At 41.4% G+C, this 22824-nt stretch overlaps 1 protein-coding gene across 1 annotated transcript; it reads left to right on the top strand.

Moving 5' to 3' along the window:
• Positions 1–5258: 5258 nt before the first annotated feature.
• Positions 5259–9616, top strand: LOC129838113 (uncharacterized). Its single transcript, XM_055904843.1, has 2 exons — positions 5259–5363; positions 6217–9616. The coding sequence occupies exon 2, from the start codon at positions 6255–6257 to the stop codon at positions 6924–6926; it is 672 nt and encodes a 223-aa protein (XP_055760818.1). The 5' UTR covers positions 5259–5363; positions 6217–6254; the 3' UTR covers positions 6927–9616.
• Positions 9617–22824: the final 13208 nt, after the last annotated feature.

Below are 22824 nucleotides of genomic sequence, written 5' to 3'. Positions count from 1 at the left end.
CAGCGTACAAGGATCATCAAAAAGAAGACAAAGTTCAAAATGTGCCCGTATGGCTGCAGATTCACTATGCACCCAAATTATTTATTTTTCTTTATGCGTACTCTGACCGTGAATTTAAGCATGAGATTAGCACGCTATTCACCTGCTATTCTTTCAGGATGGAGACTTAAGAAATTGTTATTTAACCTTTCTTTTATCAGGGAGTCATACTGAAAGGTCTATTTTACGGTGCAGCCCTGAATTATGAATTATACATTTAAGGTGTGGTGAAGGTGTGTCTACTTATACTCCATATTCTGACCTTGACATAATTCATAATTCATAATTCAGAACTAAATTCCCTCATATTATTCCACCATCTTTACATGAGAAGAGCTAGGTAAATGAATAATCTGTCTTTATAAGTGAATTGTTAATATACTGTAAATGCACTTGTTTTAGATCAATTTGACTTTATAATCACTAGTATGGCAGCAAACTGAAGCATGTCAACGTATCAACTTTCTCCACAGTAAAGATGATAAAATGCTGTGCCATTATGCAGAATTTAAATTGGACAGCCTTTTAAGGTCGGCACTCTCAAATGTCATAATTATAAGCCACCGCGACTTTCTCTGTTTCTTATCTCTATCATGTTAATATTAGCCACAATCAGTATAAACTGCCAGTAGGCCTAATAACAACACATATTCAACTGTTAACTTACTGTCAGTTCCCTGTAGTTGGTATAGCCTACATTATCATTCCATTTAATTACATTGTTTTGTTCACCTTCATTTGCTTCCCCTGTAAAGGCTGTCACAGCCATGTGGTTGTTGCTGGGGATCATTAGTAACAGTTGTTAATATTTAGAGAAAGACATGTAGGCTAATTAAATCGTTATGGAGCAGAGCACAGATCAAGCCATGGCAGTTTGAACTCGACACATGGCGCCATATCTGGATGTGTCATCAGAGTTCCATGGTTATTGCAGGAAATAGAGGAGGATATAGCCTACTATTGTACACTATTCTCCCTATTATAATTCTATGTACACTAATCTTCCAACATTACCATGGGTTAGTATTTTTAATCTACCAGTTTGTGTTGAAATGGAGATGAACATGAATAAGAGTATATCATTAATATTATTTAATTGATTCCAATTTTCTGAACCCATTCTCTCAATGTATTCTAGTCTGTCAACAAAATTTAATTAAAGATACACCGTATTTAAAGCTTTGGCTTATGATAAATGTACTGAAAAGCCTGTTTAATAAAAACTCCATAAGAAAATCTGTTAGCCAGCAAGTGGGAGGTTTTTCAGTGGTTGAAATACATTTATTCAGAGCTCTCAAGGGAACCAAAACTGCAAAGCCCTTTGTGCACCTTCATAAGGTGCATCAGAATACCAACTACTGAGAGAGAGACACACAGAGAGAGACACAAAGAGAGAGAAAGACAGAGAGAGAGAGACACAGAGAGAGAGAGACACCGAGAGAGAGAGACAGAGAGAGAGAGACACAGAGAGAGAGAGAGACACAGAGAGACCCAGAGACACAGAGAGAGACACAGAGAGAGAGAGACACAAAGAGAGACACGGAGAGAGACACAGAGAGAGAGACAGAGAGAGACACAGACAGACAGAGAGAAACAGACACACAGACATACAGAAAGAGACACACAAAGACACAGACAGACAGAGAGAGACAGACACAGAGAGACAGACAGAGACACACACAGAGACACAGACAAACAGAGAGAGACACATAGACACACACACAGAGAGACACATAGAAAACACAGAGAGAAACAGACACACAAAGAGAGAGACACACAGACAGAGACACACAGACACACAGAGAGAGACACACAAACACACACAGAGAGACACACAGACACACAGAGAGAGACACACAGACACACACAGAGAGAGACAGAGAGAGAGAGAGAGACACAGTGAGAGAGAGAGAGAGAGAGAGAGACAGAGAGAGAGAGAGAGAGAGAGAGACACACACAGAGCGAGACACACACAGAGCGAGACACACACAGAGCGAGACACACACAGAGAGAGACACACACAGAGCGAGACACACACAGAGAGAGACACACACAGAGAGAGACACACACAGAGAGAGACACAGAGACACACACAGAGAGAGACACAGAGACACACACAGAGAGAGACACAGAGACACACACACAGAGAGACACAGAGACACACACAGAGAGAGACACAGAGACACACACAGAGAGAGACACAGAGACACACACATAGACACACACAGAGAGAGACACACACAGAGAGAGACACACACAGAGACACACACAGAGAGAGACACACACAGAGAGAGACACACACAGAGACACACACAGAGACACACACAGAGAGCGAGACACAGAGACACACACAGAGAGCGAGAGACAGAGACACACACAGAGAGCGAGAGACAGAGACACACACAGAGAGCGAGAGACAGAGACACACACAGAGAGCGAGAGACAGAGACACACACAGAGAGCGAGAGACAGAGACACACACACAGAGCGAGAGACAGAGACACACACAGAGAGCGAGAGACAGAACCACACACAGAGAGCGAGAGACAGAGACACACACAGAGAGCGAGAGACAGAGACACACACAGAGAGCGAGAGACAGAGACACACACAGAGAGAGAGAGACACAAACATACACAGAGAGAGAGAGACACAAACACACACAGAGAGAGAGAGAGACAGAGAGAGACAGAGAGAGACAGAGAGAGAGAGAGAGAGAGAGAGACACAGAGAGAGACACAGAGAGAGAGAGAAATACACAGAGAGAGACACAGAGAGAGACATAGAAAGACACAGAGACACACACAGAGAGAGACACATAGACACACAGAGACACACACAGAGAGAGACACAGAGACACACAGAGACACACACAGAGAGAGACACAGAGACACACAGAGAGAGAGACACAGAGACAAACACAGATAGCGAGAGACACAGAGACAAACACAGATAGCGAGAGACACACATACACACAGAGAGAGAGACACAGAGAGACAGAGAGAGACACAGACAGACAGAGAGAGACAGTTCTCTCTCTGTACAAAATATCTAGAGTACTACACACACTACAATTAATTAGGTTTTTAAATAAGCTCAACTGGACACCTTAATGAGGCAGTGAATGAACTGAGAGAGAAAGCACGCAGGGCATTCTACGCAATTAAAAAGCAAATTCAAATTGAAATACCTATTAAAATTTGGCTAAAACTAATTGAATATGTCATTGAACCAATTGCACTTTATGGCAGCGAGGTGTGGGGTCCACTTGCAAAACAAGATTTCATCAAATGGGACAAACATCCCATTGAAACCCTGCATGCAGAGTTCTGTAAGATTCTCCTACATGTCCAGAGGAAAACTACAAACAATGCATGCAGGGCAGAATTAGGCAAATATCCACTAATAATAAAAACTCAAAAAAGAGCAATTAAGTTTTGGAAACATCTAAAATACAGTGATCCCCCTCTCATATCAATACCAAGCCCTACAATACCAAGAGCTGAGCAAAGAAAAGAGTCCCCTCATCCAGCTGGTCCTGGGGCTGAGTTCACAAACCTGTTCTACTAACACACTGAACCCTCCAGATCAGAACATCCAATCAATCAGAATAAACCAAATTACAACACAGTCAAAACAAAACTACATTGCTTATTGGGAAACACAAGCACAAGCACAGAGCAAAATGCAGTGCTATCTGGCCCTAAATCGACAGTACACCGTGGCTAACTATTTGACTATGGTTACTGATCAAAACCTTAGAAAAACCTTGACAAAGTACAGGCTCAGTGAGCACAGCCTTGCCATTGAGAAGGGTAGACACAGGAAAACCTGGCTCCCTGTAGAGGAAAGGCTGTGCAACCACTGCACGACAGCAGAACCTGAGACGGAGCTGCATTTCCTAACAAAATGTAAAAACTATAAAACAATTAGAGAGTGTCATTTTCCCAAATTTGAAACCCTTATTCAAGGTTTCAAAGAGCTCTCTGATGAGGATAGGCTACCCGTCCTGTTAGGGGAAGACGCAGAGAGCTGTGGGTTGGCAGCGCACTGCATTGCTGCCTGCCATAAGTTGAGGGAAAGTGTCTGACAGACCAATCAACCTGCACATGTATGCTTATTGTTATTGTTGAATGTATGGTTATTTTGACCCTTGGTTATTGGTTGTTACTGTTGTCCCGTTGACAACTTTTGATTCTCATTTTATTTATTTTTATATTGTAAATATCCAAAATAAGCTTTGGCAATATGTACATTGTTACGTCATGCCAATAAAGCAAATTGAATTGAATTGAATTGATAGAGAGAGACACATGCAGAGAGAGAGAGAGACACACGCAGAGAGAGAGAGAGACACACGCAGAGAGAGAGAGAGACACACACACAGAGAGAGAGAGAGAGACACACACAGAGAGAGAGAGAGAGAGAGACACACACAGAGAGAGACAGACACAGAGAGAGAGAGACACACACAGAGAGAGAGAGAGAGAGACACACACACACACAGAGACACACACACAAACACAGTGAGACACACACACAAACACAGAGAGAGAGACACACACACACACAGAGAGAGAGAGACACACACACACACACACACACACACACAGGGTGAGCTGTGAACAGGTCAGGGTTCCATAGCCACAGGCAGAACAGCAGAAACTGTATCAGCAGCACGACCAGGTGGACAGCCAGAAGCTGTCAGGCCAGGTAGTACTGAGGCATGATCCTAGGGGTCAAGTCCGCTGAGAGAGAGAAAAAAATAAGCAGAAAGGAACCCCATATCTACTGTAAAATATGGAGGTGGCCCTTTGATGTTCTGGGGCTATTTTGCTCATACAATATAGCTTAATACTTGTATTCTTCACTGGAACATTAATGAAAGATGTCCATGAAAGTTGGCATCACTCAGAGTAAGTATGTTCTACACTGCAGCCGTGGGATTGTGAGTCAATCAAAAGTGGATTGAAGATTAGCCTTTTCCCCGTAACCCAAGCAACATAATTTTTGCACTTTGTCATTGTCACTCCTCAATCCAGTAGAACATTAATGAAAGATTTCCATTGAGGTTGACATCACTCAGAATAAGTTTGGTTGTAGCTGTGTTCTACACTGCAGCCGTGGAATTGTGAGCCAATCAAAAGTGGATTGGAGAGTAGCCTTTTCCCCGTAACCCAATCGGCATCATGTATGCATGAGTCACTTCCACACTCTGCCCTTACATGGCACAGAGGACTGAACAGGGTCTACAGATGGATATAAACACTGCTAGTTCAAACACAACATAACCACATCTAGAAATACTACTACAGAACCACAAGGTAAGATTCTATTACATATCTTGATTTTAGATGAACTCAATGGACATTGAATCTGTCTAGCACAATACCATGTATTTTTTGTCACAATTTTAGACTGAATAATGCTAGCTGTAGATTGGACTGGTACCAAAAGAAGTAATCCCTTGCGGTGATTGCATAAGAAACTGTAAATTCATCAATACTCTAGGACGAGTATTTAAGTATTTATTAATTAACATTTCCATCTAATGTGTGGCATATACGGTACATCACACTCCAGTTTCAGGTCTGGACAGCAACCATTTGCCATTGCCTACAGCAGGCCTGGGCAATTCCAGTCCTCGGAGGCCTGATTGGTGTCACACTTTTCCCACATCCCTAGCAAACACACCTGATTTAAACTAATTGCATTTTTACCTGAAGATCATGATTAGTTGATTATTGGAGTCAGGTGTGTTAGTTGGGGAAAAAGTGTGACACCAATCAGGCCCCCGAGGACTGGAGTTGCCCAGGCCTGGCCTACAGCAAAATAGGTATAATCTACTTCTTGTTAAAAATAACAGGTATAATATTGTGTTCCGATTTGTTTTGCGAGTCAGCCCATGTTCAAAGAGCACAAAGCAGACTGTTATCTGTCCTTCATCTTCATGGCAATATTATATTATTATTCAGCTAAATTCCAGATGCATTTGCAGAATGTGAACAAACACTAAAATGTTTGCCAAAGATTCATAAGGCTGCTTTGTGCATATTCTGAATACAGGTTCAAGGAAATGACCCCACATGCTGTAATTCAAATTTGATTAAGTTGGCACTACTTGCAGACATGAGAGATGAGGTGTACATACTAAACGACTGTCTCTTCACTCTCCAGGACTACAGTGAAGTCATACTGTAAGTGAAGCAGCAGACATGGACAAGCAGACATTTGTCACATTACTAAATGGCATGGAGAAAGCCTCCTCCTTCGCCACCACCATCAACCCACTCTTCAACACAGTCACTGCAGTGGTGAAGGTGACAAAGGGCCTGGTCGCCAAAGACCTCACCCAAGAACAGAACGCCAAAGAATTCGATCAAATCCACGCCACGCTGGAAAGAATCTCCAAGACAAACCAGCAGATTCTGAAGCAGATTCACCTGGACGAGGTCAATGAGAAGTACGGCAAGTATGAAGAGGATATCAAGCACCAGTACACCGCCCTCAACACCATGGTGGAACAGATCCAAAAAGACCCTGAGGGAAGAGAGGGATACATGAAAGATTTCCAGGACGTCTATGAGAGAGACCAGTGTGACCTTCCTCTAAAAACGTACTACGACAGTGTCATAGAAGAGGAGAAAACTTTTGAACAAAGAGGTTTGCTGAAAGTGTACATCGAGCACTACAAGCAAAACCGAGACGTCATGGAGAAAAAGTGTTCCCAACTGGCTAATGTCTTTCAAATGGGCCTGATGACACTAATGGCATATACGGTGGTCACAGAGGAAGATGAGGTTGAAGTCAGGGAGAAATGGGCCCCCAGGATGGAGAAGATTCAGGCCAAGATGATTGATGCGCTGGCCCAGTGTGAAGGGAACTGATCCTCATCCACTCCCAGGGTCAGGTTGGCATGAGGGCTTTAAGGTTAAAGGTTTTTGGAGACTACTAGTAGTCTTCTTTCAATTTTAAAATAATAGTAATTTCCTTTTGGGTGGTGGGCAATTCCTTTGTCAATGAATGGAATTAATTAAATCTAGATATTAGAATTTTTTGCAATGAGCAGTGTTGCAATTCAGTCCTTATGTTTTCTATTTTCCACTGCCAACTGTCAAGTTTACTTTCAGAAATGAGTCTGAATGCATGCTTTATGATAATCTTATATACAGTATCCTTGGTTTTAAGTAAATACTTTTTTGCACTGAATTTAAAAAAGACATTAGCACATATGGTGTTTTGTTATTAATTCTTTAAGTTCTTAGATGGAATGTAAACCAATGATGTTAAGGTAGTCAACTGCAGAGCCATACACAGTACACTGTACTGTGTTGAGGTGTCAAAAAATTGCTTCATAGGTTTTTGAAAACATTCAGAAATAAACAGCACAATGTGGAAGTGTCAACCACTGCTATGGAGGCGAAAGTGGTTCTCTCGAACGTTCAGACAGAAACCGCATTGACCCAACTACATTTTAGAGTAGCCTTTTATTGTCTCCAGCACAAGGTGGACCTCTGTAATGATCCTGCTGTTTAATCAGCTTCTTGATTTGCCACATCTTTCAGGTGGATGGATTATCTTGGCAAAGGAGAAATGATGATGAGGGGAAATACATACAGTCAGGTCTAAAATTATTTGTACTTTGATTAAAAAAAAGACAATATAATATAATTAGAAAAATTATCAACAGGAGGCTGTTAAAGTATTGAAAACAGGGGTATCAATATTTTTTTACCATATCTTTTTGAGACAATCTCTTTCTCTGAGCAATTGTATTAGTAGAAAATACTATAATAAAACATTTTTTTTAGCATGGAATAGGAAGTTACCATTTTAAGGCATCAAAATGTTATAAAAAAAAGGGATTAAATTCATATCTAGAAGCAAACCTGATTTTCCCCTCCTACAGATCTACACAACCTACTCCACATTTTCAAAGTGAAAAAAGTTGTAGAAATGTTTCAAAACAAATACAAAATAAACAGAAATATCATAATTGGATAAGTCTCCACCCCCTTAGTTAATACTTGGAGGAAACACCAACTTTGCACAACCCTGCGGCAACATATATCCAGTGTTTTTGTCAAAATGTCTCAAGTTCTGAGACTGAGACTAGACCACTTGACATCTTAGGAAGCCATTCTGGTGTGCTTTGGGAATTAAAATGTGTGTAATTGTCTCGCTGAAAAATACAACTCTATCCCAGCGGTAGGTTGTCAGACGACTGAGGCGGGTTGTCATCTAACTTTTTACCTGGGCTTTGCTCCTTTCATATTTCTCAAATGGACCCCTAGACCCTATGCACTTGCTGATATCTGAGATGATTTGATTCCTATAAGGCTGATAAGCAATATGGTGAAACTTCCACTTAGCCTATCAGTGGGCAAGGTGGAGCTATTACCATATTGATTGCAGATGTCTAATATGATCAGACCTCCACAAGTGCATAGGGTATGGTATAGGGTCTAGGGGTCCTTTGGGGATTGGACCCATGTGTTGAATAAAGCCAATCGGGTAGTGGCTGTAGTACATGTCTCTCCATCTCTGTTCCTGTAGAGCTACCTTCCTGCATGTTTCCACTCCAACCCTAACCTAGCACACCTGATTCTAATAATTAGCTGGTTGATAAGCTGAACCAGGTTAGTTCCAACTTGGGTTGGAGCGAAAACCTACAGGAGGGTAGCTCTACAGGAACAGGGTTGGAGACCCCTGCTGTAGTATTACTTCATACCTCTAGGTGTCAGAATAGACATGGAATCCTGATAAGTAAACATTTGGTAACACTGCTACTGTAGGCACCCACACATGATGCCATATAAGTGAATGTAATACTGTGAAGATGCTGTGCCTGCACTTTTTGAAAAAAGGTGCCATCTACAATCTTAAAGGGTTCTTTGGCTGTCCCCATACAATAGGAGAACAGTTTGAAGAACCCTTTATTGTTTCCAGGTAAGGAAAGGTAACCGTTTCTACAGAGGGTTTTACATGGAACCAATAAGGGTTCTCCTATGGGGACAACCGAAGAACCCTTTTGGAACCCTTTTTTCTAAGTGTGTATATTTCCACCAGAGGGCCTGGTGTTTACCTCACTGTATTATTAAATCAATGTATAGGCCTATGGTTCTCATGGTGGGCCTAAATGAAAAATACATGATTTGGTCAAATATGTTACTATGACAGTAGGCTTACTTAAACGTCTGCTTTTGTTTTTAGGCCACTGCACTGTCAAAGAGGAGACATCGAGACAGCACACACAGATATAGGCTTCACCTCTGTGGTATGTGCCCATGCCAGCCAGAAAAACAGGTTTCCCCCCACACTCCCCTCCCCTGAGTCAGTGGACCAAAATTGAAATATTTTAAGATGAGTATGCCATCTGTCTGAGACATAAGATATTGTCTTACCTGCATAACTTCATGAAGCACTTGTTTAATGTGAAATTTGCCTTATTGTGCAGCTCCCACAACTTTATGCATCAGTCAGAAGTCATCTTTCGAGACTGGCTGCTGCATGCTACAAAGACATTGAAAAATAGGATATGTGTTTTATTAAACTGCAAATAAATGCCGTTAAATTCTATTGTTTTGTGTAATTAGTTTCATAACATTTCAGTGAATAAAAAAGGTGTAATTGTGCATTCACCAAATCTATAATCAGATTATGATGATTTATAAATAAAAATCATACAATGTGATTTTCTGGATTTTTGTTTTAGATTCCGTCTCTCACAGTTGAAGTGTACCTATGATAAAAATTACAGACCTCTACATGCATTTTAAGTAGGAAAACCTGCAAAATCGGCAGTGTATCAAATACTTGTTCTCCCCACTGTATATAATCATTATAATTTTAACCATGTTTTGAGGCTTTATAGTGTTTGTTTACATTTACTTTGTTGAAAAACATTGAAGTAAAACATGCTTATATTTTAGGTTCTGATGGTGTACAACAGTTGAACTTAGCTTATGAGGCATTTATAAGTTATGTTCTTTAAGAATCAGTGGGTACACATCATTACTTTATAAGTCCAAAAATGTATGTAGGAACTGCTGATTGCCCCTTTAAGATGTAATAGTGATGTGGCTCATAAATGTGTGTTTTGGTCTGTAACAAGGTTATCAATCTTATTTGTAAATGTCCAATAGCGATATCTGAATTTGTCATTTTATCTGTGTTACTCTGCAGGGAAACTCACAGACTGCGCCCCCATAAGGGGTTGAATGGCATACTAATTGAATTGATATTTACACATAAGTCAGCGTTTCCTGTCCACAGCTTTGGTTTGATAGTCTATGAATAACCTTTGGCTGCGCTAATATCCTGAAGACGAGCTCCAAAGTGCTTGGATCAGCATAATGGAATCACTCATTTGTCATGTTGGAGGTGGAGAGCGGTGGAGACGGCCAGCAGTTCTGGGTCGGTGGAGTAGCTGTATGGTTCTGCTAGGGCTTTAGCCTCAGTGCTACGCTATCGTAAATCAAGCCTGTCAAAATTCATTGAGTGCAGTCTGTAATATACAGTGCAGTAGGAAATATATCTATTTTAATCATCCCCGTGTCTTCCATGCACCCTCTCTTACTGTGTCTATGGGCTGTGTGAGGAAAACGGGGGTTAGGATATTTCTTGTTTACTTGGATGGCTTTATTTAAGGGATAACATTGCTACTCTCTGAAGGTTGAGTTTCATAGTCAAGGGTATGAGTTCCATAAGAAGGGTCTCATTGATCATACATTTACCACCATTTAAAAACAGGTGGTGTTGAAAACAGATTGCTGCAGACCAATCGGTGTGTCAAATAGTCACCATAAAAGAGCACTTCTCTTCAAACACACCACAAACCCGTCCTGCAGACCACTGGTGAAATGCAATGCAAAAAAGTTGAATTGCATTACCAACTTTTCCTCAGAAGGATGGGAAGTTGGGGTAAACATGGCATCCCTGGACGTAATTGTGCTCTTCATGCAGCCTAGCATAGCATGCTATAATATATACAGTGCCTTCGGAAAGTATTCAGACCCCTTGACTTTTTCCACATTTTGTTACGTTATTACAGCCTTATTCTAAAATGGATTACATTTTTTAAATCCTCAGCAATCTACTCAAAATACCCCATAATGACACAGTGAAAACAGTTTTTTAGAAATACCTTCTTTACATAAGTATTCAGACACTTTGCTACTGGACTCGATATTGAGCTCAGGTGCATCCTGTTTCCATTGATCATCCTTGAGATGTTTCTACAACTTGAATTCAATTGATTGGACATGATTTTGAAAGGCACACACCTATATATATATATATATATATATATATATATATATATATATATATATATATATATATATATATATATATATATATATATATATGTGTGTGCCTGCTCTGCATGTCAGAGCAAACAGCAAGCCATGAGTTCGCGGAATTGTACGTAGAGTTCCGGGACATGATTGTGCCGAGGCACAGATCTGGGGAAGGGTACCAAAACATTTCTGTAGCATTTAAGGTCCCCAAGAACACAGTGGCCTCCATCATTCTTAAATGGAAGAAGTTTGGAACCACCAAGACTCTTGCTAGAGCTGTACGTCCGGCCAAACTGAGCAATCGGGGGAGAAGGGCCTTGGTCAGGGAGGTTACCAAGAACCCGATGGTCACTCTGACAGAGCTCCAGAGTTCCTCTGTGGAGATGGGAGAACCTTCCAAAAGGACAACCATCTCTGCAGCACTCCACCAATCAGGCCTTTATGGTATAGTGGCCAGATGGAAGCCACTCCTCAGCAAAAGGCACATGACAGCCCGCTTTGAGTTTGCCAAAAGGCACCTAAAGACTCTCAGACCATGAGATAAAAGATTATCTGGTCTGATGAAACTTAGATTGGACTCTTTGGCCTGAATTCCAAGCGACACGTCTGGAGGAAACCTGGCACCATCCTTACGGTGAAGCATGGTGGTGGCAGCATCATGCTGTGGGGATGTTTTTCAGAGGCAGGGACTGGGAGACTAGTCAGGATCAAAGCAAAGAACAGAGCAAAGTACACAGAGATCCTTGATGAAAACCTGCTCCAGAGCGCTCAGGACCTCTGACTAGGGCGAAGGTTCACCTTCCAACAGGACCCTAAGCACACAGCCAAGATAACGCATGAGTGGTTTAAGGACAAGTCTCTGGATGTCTGTGAGTAGGCCAGGCAGAGCCCTGACTTGAACCTGATCTAACAACTCTGGAGAGATCTGAAAATAGCTTTGCAGCAATGCTCCCCATCCAACCTGACAGAGCTTAAGAGGATCTGCAGAGAAGTATGGGAGAAACTCCCCAAATACAGGTGTGCCAAGCATGTAGCGTCACACCCAAGAAGACTCAAGGCCGTAATCGCTGCCAAAGGTGCTTCAACAAAGTACTGATTAAAGGGTCTGAATACTTATGTAAATGTGATATTTCACTGTTTTTGTTTTGTCATTGTGGGGTATTGTGTGTAGATTGACGAGGAAAACAAACAATGTAATACATTTTAGAATAAGGCTGTAACGTAACAAAATGTGGAACAAATCAAGAGTTCTGAATACTTTCCGAAGGCAAGTATTGAAATAATTGCAACTTCAAGATTCCTAGGTTATTTGAGTTTGTGTTTTGTTGTTTATGTTTTTTAATACAGGATTGGAGCCATGTTGTTACTGTCCATGGTCTGTTTATCTCTACTGTAGGTTGGTGGTTAGTTCGGCTGTTATTGCAGAAACCATACAGCATAAGCCCATGGAACCTCTTGTATTCATTAGTGGTTCTGTGTGCTTTCCTGGGTAACATCTATTGATCCATGGAGCTCTACTCCTGTGTAAAGAGCTTTCCCTTTGATAGCACGTCAATTCCAACTGCCACTGTGGAACGACAAAAGCATCTATTTGCTAGGCTGCTCTATTGAGGGAATCTGCTTTGCGGTGAAGGAGCCAATGTTATCTTGTTCATCTGTTTAAAAAGATTATCTGGATTTCTCCATCATGAATGAGAAGTGCTACTCTGACGACAGAGGGCGCTATCAACAAACAGATCAACAGTCATTTCTAAGACTCTCAGAATTACAGTTTTTTTATGGTGATTCTCCACAATCTACAGTTGTCTCAAAGTAGTTAGCATTACAATTTGACGCTATTTAACATATATTGTGCATGACTATGTTTGACATTTAATACCAGATTATTTGCAATATGTGGTAAAATGATAAACCTTTCAAAACCTGAAACTGCTTGATTTTTACTTTCACTTCCATAAAGTATTCAAAGATTCACATAATTCAACAGGACCACATGTAGCTGATGACATGTAGCTGATGTAACCAGTGGCACTATTGAATGTCAGAGTATTGATCCCTGTCTTCCATCTCCAAATCGCTCCTAGATATGGATGAAATAGAAAAGAAGCAACAGCTGACATTTCCTTTGGAATCTATGCCTATATACTTCCACTCTGTGACATTCAGCATTGAGTAGACAGGACACAAAATCCATCATGTTGTTTGCACAGAATGGCTGAGCCCCCTAATGTTAAGAGACATTAACGAACAATCAGCAACAGGTTTGTTGGACTTAATATTTTAACCTGCTTAGACATTCTAATAAACTCTATCTAGTAGATCCAAATGCCTGTTTAGAGATCGCAGCTAATATAAATATATCATAAACAAATGAGTGATTTGATGGAGGGCAGCATCAGATTGGCCCTGGAGGGTCTGGATCAATGGCAGAATGGCTCTGCCTGGCTGTCTCTGCCAATCCCAGCCAGGATAATGTTGTTACCCATCGGAGTGGACCATCGACCAGCCCGCTGCTCTATTAAGTGGGCCAATCTGATAAAAAGCATCAAAAGATTTGTTCAGTGACACACAGCTACAGGTCCAGCCCAGCACTCAGGATCAACTCTCTAAAAGGTCTCTCTCCTGGCTGGACGATCTGCATTTAGAGGTTGGGGCTGTAGTCTTGTGAGTGCTCAGCTAGGAGTAGTGGTATTTGGGACTCTATGAAATAGTGTATGGAATGTCTGTAGAACACATCTTTAACGCCATAGAGAAAGTGTGTCCAGTGAATACAAAACATGTGTTTTTACCATCTGCCCTGCCTCAAACAGTTCCCTCATGTTGGGCAACACTTCCGGTCTCCCCTCATGCCCTCAGTGCTCTAACCTCAAGGCCCCATGAAGTTTGTGTTAGTAGTATAGCCTCGACCTCCCCCAGACAAATTCCTCTCCTCATAGCGGTTCATACATCACGTCAGCAGCCAAGAATCTCAGCAGATTTGTCTGTGTCATGGCTGTCTCTCTATGCCCTTTTTCTCTCTCTATGCCCTCTCTCTCTCTATATATATATGCTCTCTCTCAATTCAATTCAATTCAAGGGCTTTATTGGCATGGGAAACATATGTTAACATTGCCAAAGCAAGTGAAGTAGAAAACAAACAAAAGTTAAATAAAAAATACAAATTAACAGTAAAAATTACACTCACAGAAGTTCCAAAAGAATAAACACATTTCAAATGTCATATAAGGTCTATATACAGTGTTGTAACAATGTGCAAATAGTTAAAGTTCAAAAGAGAAAATAAGTGAACATAAATATGGGTTGTATTTACAATGGTGTTTGTTCTTCACTGGTTGGTTCTTGTGGCAACAGGTCACAAATCTTGCTGCTGTGATGGCACACTGTGGTATTTCACCCAGTAGATTTAAGAGTTTATCAAAATTGGGTTTGTTTTCGAATTCTTTGTGGATCTGTGTAATCTGAGGGAAATATGTGTCTCTAATATGGTCATACATTTGGCAGGAGGTTAGAAAGTGCAGCTCAGTTTCCACCTCATTTTGTGGGCAGTCTCTCTCTCTCTCTCTCTCTCTCTCTCTCTCACTCACTCACTCACTCACTCACTCACTCACTCACTCACTCACTCACTCACTCACTCACTCACTCACTCACTCACTCACTCACTCACTCACTCACTCACTCACTCACTCACTCACTCTCTCGCTCACTCTCAATTCAATTCAATGGGCTTTATTGTAAACATGTTTACATTGCCAAAGCAAATTAAATAGATAATATACAAAAGTGAAATAAACAATCAAAAATGAACAGTTAACATTACACTCACAAAAGTTCTCTCTTTCTCTCTCTCTAGGAGATAAGAGCCAGAACTTCTTGTTTTCTCTCCTCCCCCACACTTACCCTCCTCCCCCAACTACACACAGAGTAGTTCCACTTTTGTACTAAGAGGCCTTCCCCCCGGGGAGTATAGGGAGTGTGAGAGAAAGCATGAGAAAGAGAAAATGGAGGAAGGGAATCAGGAAACCACACATCAGCGATCTATGATCGTCAACACACGGGAAGTAATAGTTTGGAATCTACATAGAATCCCCATCTAAACAATCCACATCATAACTGGCTGTGTGGATTCCTAATTTGACAGTAGACTTTCAGGGAAAATGTCACATGTACAGAAGAGAACCAGCTTTAACCTCAGTCTGGGTGGTTCCCTGTAGCAGGACTATAAATAGTCCCCCGGGCTTCCTTTTATTTGTCTGTACACAAAACCATTAGCAAATTAAAGTTGTAATCTGTATATTGATCTGTGCTCTGTAAAACATGTGCCCTCTTGGTTCGCTCTCTCTGTTCTCTCTTTTTCTCTTTTTTCTCACTTTAGCTCTCTCTCTCTCTCTCTCTCTCTTTACTCTCACTCACCCCACACACACTCACCTCTCACTCTCTTACATGCACATATACTGTATGTACAACCAGTCACTCCAGAACTTTAGCAGTGATAAAATACAATACATATCCGTCAAATTGTTTCAGTTTTTTACCTTGTCCTTTGAGAATGATACCATTGCATGTTCTACTTTTGCAACTTGTATGGTGTAAGATTGTCTGTCTGTAAAACAAATGAACATTCTGGAACACAACACTGGTACACGTATAACTGTATCTAACTATAATGTTGTTGACCCATTACCAGTTTTCTCTATCACAGTCATTAAACTCTGTAACTGTTTTAAAGTCATGATTGGCATCATAGTGAAATCCCTGAGCGGTTTCCTTCCTCTCCAACAACTGAGTTAGGAAGGATGCCTGTATCTTTGTAGTGACTGTGTGTATTGATACACCATCCATAGTGTAATTAATAACTTCACCATACTCAAATGGATATTCAATGCTGCTTTTTTACCATCTATCAATAGGTGCCCTTCTTTGCGAGGCATTGGAAAACCTCCCTGGTCTTTATGGTTGAATCTGTGTTTGAAATTCACTGCTCAACTGAGGGACCTTACAGATAATTGTATGTGTGGGGTACAGAGTCCATGTAGGTTATTGTGTGACTTGTTAAGACATTTTTTACTCCTGAACTTATTTAGGCTTGCCAAAAATGAGTGGTTGAATAGTTATTGACTCAAGACATTTCAGCTTTTTAATTTTGTATTAATTAGTAAAAAATTCTAAAAACATAATTTCACTTTGACATTATGGGGTATTATGTTTAGGCCAGTGACAAAAAAATCAAATTGAATCTATTTTAAATTCAGGCTGTAACACAACAAAATGTGGACAACGTCAAGGGGTGTGAATACTTTCTGAAGGTAATGTATGTTGATTACACAGTTGATGCAGCTACAGTGTCTGGCTGTGACCCAACCTTGGAGCCTCAGGCTTTATCTCACGTCTCATAGCACCCACTATGCCTGAGAAGCACTTTCGTGTTTGTTGCTCAACCATTTCTCTAGTAAACTGTCATTCCAACCCACATTTGTTTTCCCATGGGAGTTGCTCAAATCCGGGGTGACGAGTGCTAAATCCTCTCTGAAAAGTAACAACTTTTTGTTTGCATAGTAATCCCTCATTCCAAGTAACACAACTGTGGTCATGCGGAATAAAGGACGGTTTCCTTTTATATAAACAGCAAACAGTTTTGACGTGTTTCTCAAAGGCTGCATAGTAAATGACTGTATAATATTTTCAGTTGCAACAATAATCCACAAACTATTGTGGACTATAGACTATAGACTATTGTGTCAATTAGGGGGTAGTGTGAAATTCACACACCTCTCATCATGACGTGAAAGACTCTTACAGTTTTCCCTCACCCAACCATATTCAGGACAAACTATTTATAGAACAAGTACATCATGTCTATCCACATTATGCAAAAAAAAAGTGTACATTTATTGCCCAAACACCACCCTGCATCAATTTTACCCCCTCTCCTGCAAAGTGGTACATGCTGTCTTGGATGAGACACTGGGGGCTTTCCAGTGAACTAAAGTGACATCTTGTGACAAAGAGGAAACACTATAGCTGGAGGCCAAGGTCAGAAAGATCAAGTAAAGTCAATATCATTGAGCTAATCTTCTATTTCAAAAGTCATTCAACATGATAAGACACAACCGTCTTTGATAACCGTTCATTTAAGGAAATATACTGTACATGCTACTCAAGTCCACACACCGCTCAATATTAGGAAGGTGTTCCTAATGTTTTGTATTGTAACGGCTTTCTTCCATAGGTGAAGGAGAGGACCAAAGTGCAGCGCGGCTAGTGTTTAACATGTTTAATAAAAGAACAAGTGAAACACTACAAACAACATACAAAATAACAAAATGTGCAAAAACCGAGACAGACCTATCTGGTGCAGACAACCACAGAGACAGGAAACAAACACCCACAAAATCCCAACACAAAACAAGCCTCCTATATATGATTCTCAATCAGGGACAACGATTACCATCTGCCTCTGATTGAGAACCATATTAGGCTGGACATAGAAACAGACAAACTAGACACACAACATTGAATTCCCACCCAGCTCACGTCCTGACCAACACTAAACAAGCAAAACACATAGAACTCTGGTCAGGATGTTACAGGTATACTCAGTGTTATGTAGCCTATTGTCTATTTTTTGATGAACCCTGGGTTGAATTGAAACAATAGCTGTTGATGACTTCGCAAATGCTATATAGGCCTAAATATTGATGATATATGACTTATAAAGTATGATTACATTTAATTTGCTCTGTTAAACCTACCCTTTGAAATGACTTTGATAGCAACAGGGAATCTATTTAGTTATTAAGAGATCTCTCAGTAATCATTCTCACGATAGCACATTGGTAATAGTCAGTGACAAATACACTGCTCAAAAAAATAAAGGGAACACTTAAACAACACAATGTAACTCCAAGTCAATCACACTTCTGTGAAATCAAACTGTCCACTTAGGAAGCAACACTGATTGACAATAAATTGCACATGCTGTTGTGCAAATGGAATAGACAAAAGGTGGAAATTATAGGCAATTAGCAAGACACCCCCCAAAACAGGAGTGATTCTGCAGGTGGGGACCACAGACCACTTCTCAGTTCCTATGCTTCCTGGCTGATGTTTTGGTCACTTTTGAATGCTGGCGGTGCTCTCACTCTAGTGGTAGCATGAGACGGAGTCTACAACCCACCCAAGTGGCTCAGGTAGTGCAGTTCATCCAGGATGGCACATCAATGCGAACTGTGGCAAAAAGGTTTGCTGTGTCTGTCAGCGTAGTGTCCAGAGCATGCAGGCGCTACCAGGAGACAGGCCAGTACATCAGGAGACGTGGAGGAGGCCGTAGGAGGGCAACAACCCAGCAGCAGGACCGCTACCTCCGCCTTTGTGCAAGGAGGTGCACTGCCAGCGCCCTGCAAAATGACCTCCAGCAGGCCACAAATGTGCATGTGTCTGCTCAAACGGTCAGAAACAGACTCCATGAGGGTGGTATGAGGGCCCGACGTCCACAGGTGGGGGTTGTGCTTACAGCCCAACACCGTGCAGGACGTTTGGCATTTGCCAGAGAACACCAAGATTGGCAAATTCGCCACTGGCGCCCTGTGCTCTTCACAGATGAAAGCAGGTTCACACTGAGCACATGAGCACATGTGACAGACGTGACAGAGTCTGGAGACGCCGTGGAGAACGTTCTGCTGCCTGCAACATCCTCCAGCATGACCGGGTTGGCGATGGGTCAGTCATGGTGTGGGGTGGCATTTCTTTGTGGGGCCGCACAGCCCTCCATGTGCTCGCCAGAGGTAGCCTGACTGCCATTAGGTACCGAGATGAGATCCTCAGACCCCTTGTGAGACCATATGCTGACACATGCACATTTGTGGCCTGCTGGAGGTCATTTTGCAGGGCGCTGGCAGTGCACCTCCTTGCACTAAGGCGGAGGTAGCGGTCCTGCTGCTGGGTTGTTGCCCTCCTACGGCCTCCTCCACGTCTCCTGATGTACTGGCCTGTCTCCTGGTAGCGCCTGCATGCTCTGGACACTACGCTGACAGACACAGCAAACCTTTTTGCCACAGTTCGCATTGATGTGCCATTCTGGATGAACTGCACTACCTGAGCCACTTGTGTGGGTTGTAGACTCCGTCTCATGCTACCGCTAGATTGAGAGCACCGCCAGCATTCAAAAGTGACCAAAACATCAGCCAGGAAGCATAGGAACTGAGAAGTGGTCTGTGGTCCCCACCTGCAGAATCACTCCTGTTTTGGGGGGTGTCTTGCTAATTGCCTATAATTTCCACCTTTTGTCTATTCCATTTGCACAACAGCATGTGCAATTTATTGTCAATCAGTGTTGCTTCCTAAGTGGACAGTTTGATTTCACAGAAGTGTGATTGACTTGGAGTTACATTGTGTTGTTTAAGTGTTCCCTTTATTTTTTTGAGCAGTGTATAAGCAGGGCTTGGTTATAATCTTGGATGGGAGACCAAATGAATATCTGTAAGTAGATAAATTATCCAGTTGCTGCTGACCAGTTTATTGTTTTTTTTCTGATCGCGGATATACAGTAAGGTACAAATTCAACGTATTTGTCTGTTGGAATTTGGTTACCATGATGACATAATCCTGTGGTTGAAATTTCCATGTCACAATACCTTGACAAATTACCTTGAAGCAACGTTGATTCAACAAGTTGTGCCAAGTGGGATGTCGGATCTTAATTTGTCCAGTTCCATCTCAGGTATAAAATAATCCTGCTGCAGGAAGTGATGATTTGTAACGGGAAAATAGTTTTAACATGCTACATTAGGCTATAGTTTAGGTGTAGCCTACAGCTGCATTTCAGATATACTTGTATGTAGTGGAGACCAATATCTATCTTGTCTTATTAAGCTATATAAAATGATGGTTGTTATTGTGTATGGCTGCATTTCGGATACATTTTTGTACATTTAAATGTTGCAGTCGTAGGATCTACAGTAGTAGGACATTTATTCTGTCTGGTGCTTTAGCGTTTGTTCAAGCGAGAGAGAAGGAAAACTGTGGGTTTTCAGTGAATTTATGTAAATCACGAGGCTTATTTGAATGCGGTGCAGGAAAATTCTCAGCGACAACAAAGTGATCACCTGTACATGACATAAGTGACCTAATAACTAAGCAGTATACCATGCCATGAAGTGATATTATATTGTGGTATCACAGTTTATGCTCATATTAGCACTCACATATGTTGATGATACAGACATATGATGTTGATGCACCTACAGTATCTGGCTGTGACCCAACCTTGGAGCCTCCAGCTGTATCTCACGTCTCATAGCACCCACTATGCCTGAGAAGCACTTTCATTTTTGTTGCTCAACCCTTTTTCTAGGTAACTGTCATTCCAACCCACATTTGTTTTCCCATGAGAGTTGCTCAAATCCAGGAATGACGGGTGCTAAGTCCTCTCTTAACATTAACAAATTATAGACCATGGACATCATGTCTATCCCCATTATGCAAAAATAGGTATATTTATTGCCCAAACACAGCCTTGCATCAACTTTACCCCCTCTTCTTCTATAACATTTTGTCGTGGAAATTCTTACATAGGGGCACTCGAAGTCAATCTTAATGAATAATTTTTTATTGTCAGAGCGCTGGAGAGGTTCCAACCAACTCAATGCACCATGGTAAACATGTCAATCAGGAGCTCTGCCTGGGCAGACCCAGCAGTTGTCTTATATACGGCTATACACAGACAAGTTATATTTGCATAATTTTGCATAATGGATTAATCATTACCGTTTTGTTTCATCCATGTGACAGACCAAAACTGGTTCATTACATGTGACAGACCAAATACCTCACGAGGCTTCTTTCTCTCTAAGCTGAGACCTTGAAACTGAGATTTCTTGTTCGTTCTCAAAACAAGATCTGGGCGTACTGCCAAATTGCAGCTACTAATAGTGAGGATTTGTACAGTCAGCCACTTGCATGAACACAGAAATTGGTTATTTAGAACAGCACATGAATAGAACACAGAAATAGCACAAACATTAACATTTCCCTTACACTTTCATTTCAGAAAATATACTGTACATCCTATTCAAGTCTGGAATTATTAGGGCTAGCAGCATAAGCATTTGGACATGTGCCTCTGTGCCTCACCATCAATCATGAGATTCTGTTGAGATTTTAGTTATATAGACTAAACCGGCATACAAGGATCATCGAAGAGAAGACAAAGAGGTTCAAAGTGTGCCATAATGTCTGCAGATTCACTATGCACAAAAAATAATAAGAGAAACAATGCTTATTCAACCTGTTTATTAACATTAAAGTTGTTGAACAGGAATGTTAAGTTGATTTAATATTTTAATGACTTTACCATTGTTCCACCTTGTGTGCTTAAATCCCCTTCAAAGGCCATGTATATTTAAATGAGGCCTTATTTTCCATTGATACCATTTTACGTGTGATGGAATCTTTCTGAAGTTTCCAATCTGTAGTTTTCAGTTCTATTTTCTTCAAAAATGAACCACAAAACCGGCTGGTAAATGGGTAATGGATGAATGATTTAGGATTTTAGGACACTGGATAGTGAACTGTAATTTTTGACAGGATAGGGGACATCTCAAATTACGTAATGTGGAATATTTGGGAAGTAGGATTCAGGAAGTAAGCTTTGCTTCATCACACTGACACCTCCTAGTCAGCATGTTTCCCAGCGTCAGTCAATACTACCCATCACGCCACATACCGTTGAGTCCCTGCGAAACATATCCTCCCCTTTCCGATGGTAATGAGTTAGCATAGTGCGACATCTGACAGTGGGACGATACAGGGAGACACAAAAAACACTGGGGGTACCAAATCCTCCTCAATATGACTGACCGCCCTGACGTCACGACACATAACCTCTTCTCCTCTTCTTCTATCTCCGCCTCTTTCTTCTCTTCAGTGTTAACTGGACTGATTGGTCATATCAGACAGTGTGTGTCACGGTCAGAGCTGAAGCACAAAGACAGTGGGTGAGCTCTGTCTCCCATGGTGTGGATGCAGAGACACAGAGGTCCTTTCACTGCTCTGCTCAGCACTGTGATGGAGTGACTCTGAGAGCACTGCAGCTGCAGGGTGTATTCCAACTCCATTACTACGCCTCAATTCAAATGTCCAAAAGCTTGCCGTCAGTGATAATGCATTTCCAAGGTTAAAAGAGTTCAAAATTACACACGTTTTAGCTCTGATGTCCCTTATGTGTGCTGTTTTGAAAATACTAAGAACTGCCTCTGTTTAGGGAACTGCAATTGCTTATCTGTAAAACGTCATGCTAACTTTACAGAACTCAGTGGCATTTAGCAGGAACACTGTTAAAAGAGGCAGGAAGCAGTGGCCATAGATAGAGACACAACAAGCAGGGTTTTGTTTGTGGCTCTCTTACTCACTTGAACGCTTGGACATACACACGCACACAGACACAGACACACACACACACACACACACACAATCCTTCACACCCTATGTG

Source organism: Salvelinus fontinalis, chromosome 38 (genome assembly GCF_029448725.1).
Source record: "Salvelinus fontinalis isolate EN_2023a chromosome 38, ASM2944872v1, whole genome shotgun sequence".
Lineage (NCBI taxonomy): Eukaryota > Metazoa > Chordata > Actinopteri > Salmoniformes > Salmonidae > Salvelinus > Salvelinus fontinalis.
This window is presented reverse-complemented; position numbering and strand designations above follow the sequence as displayed.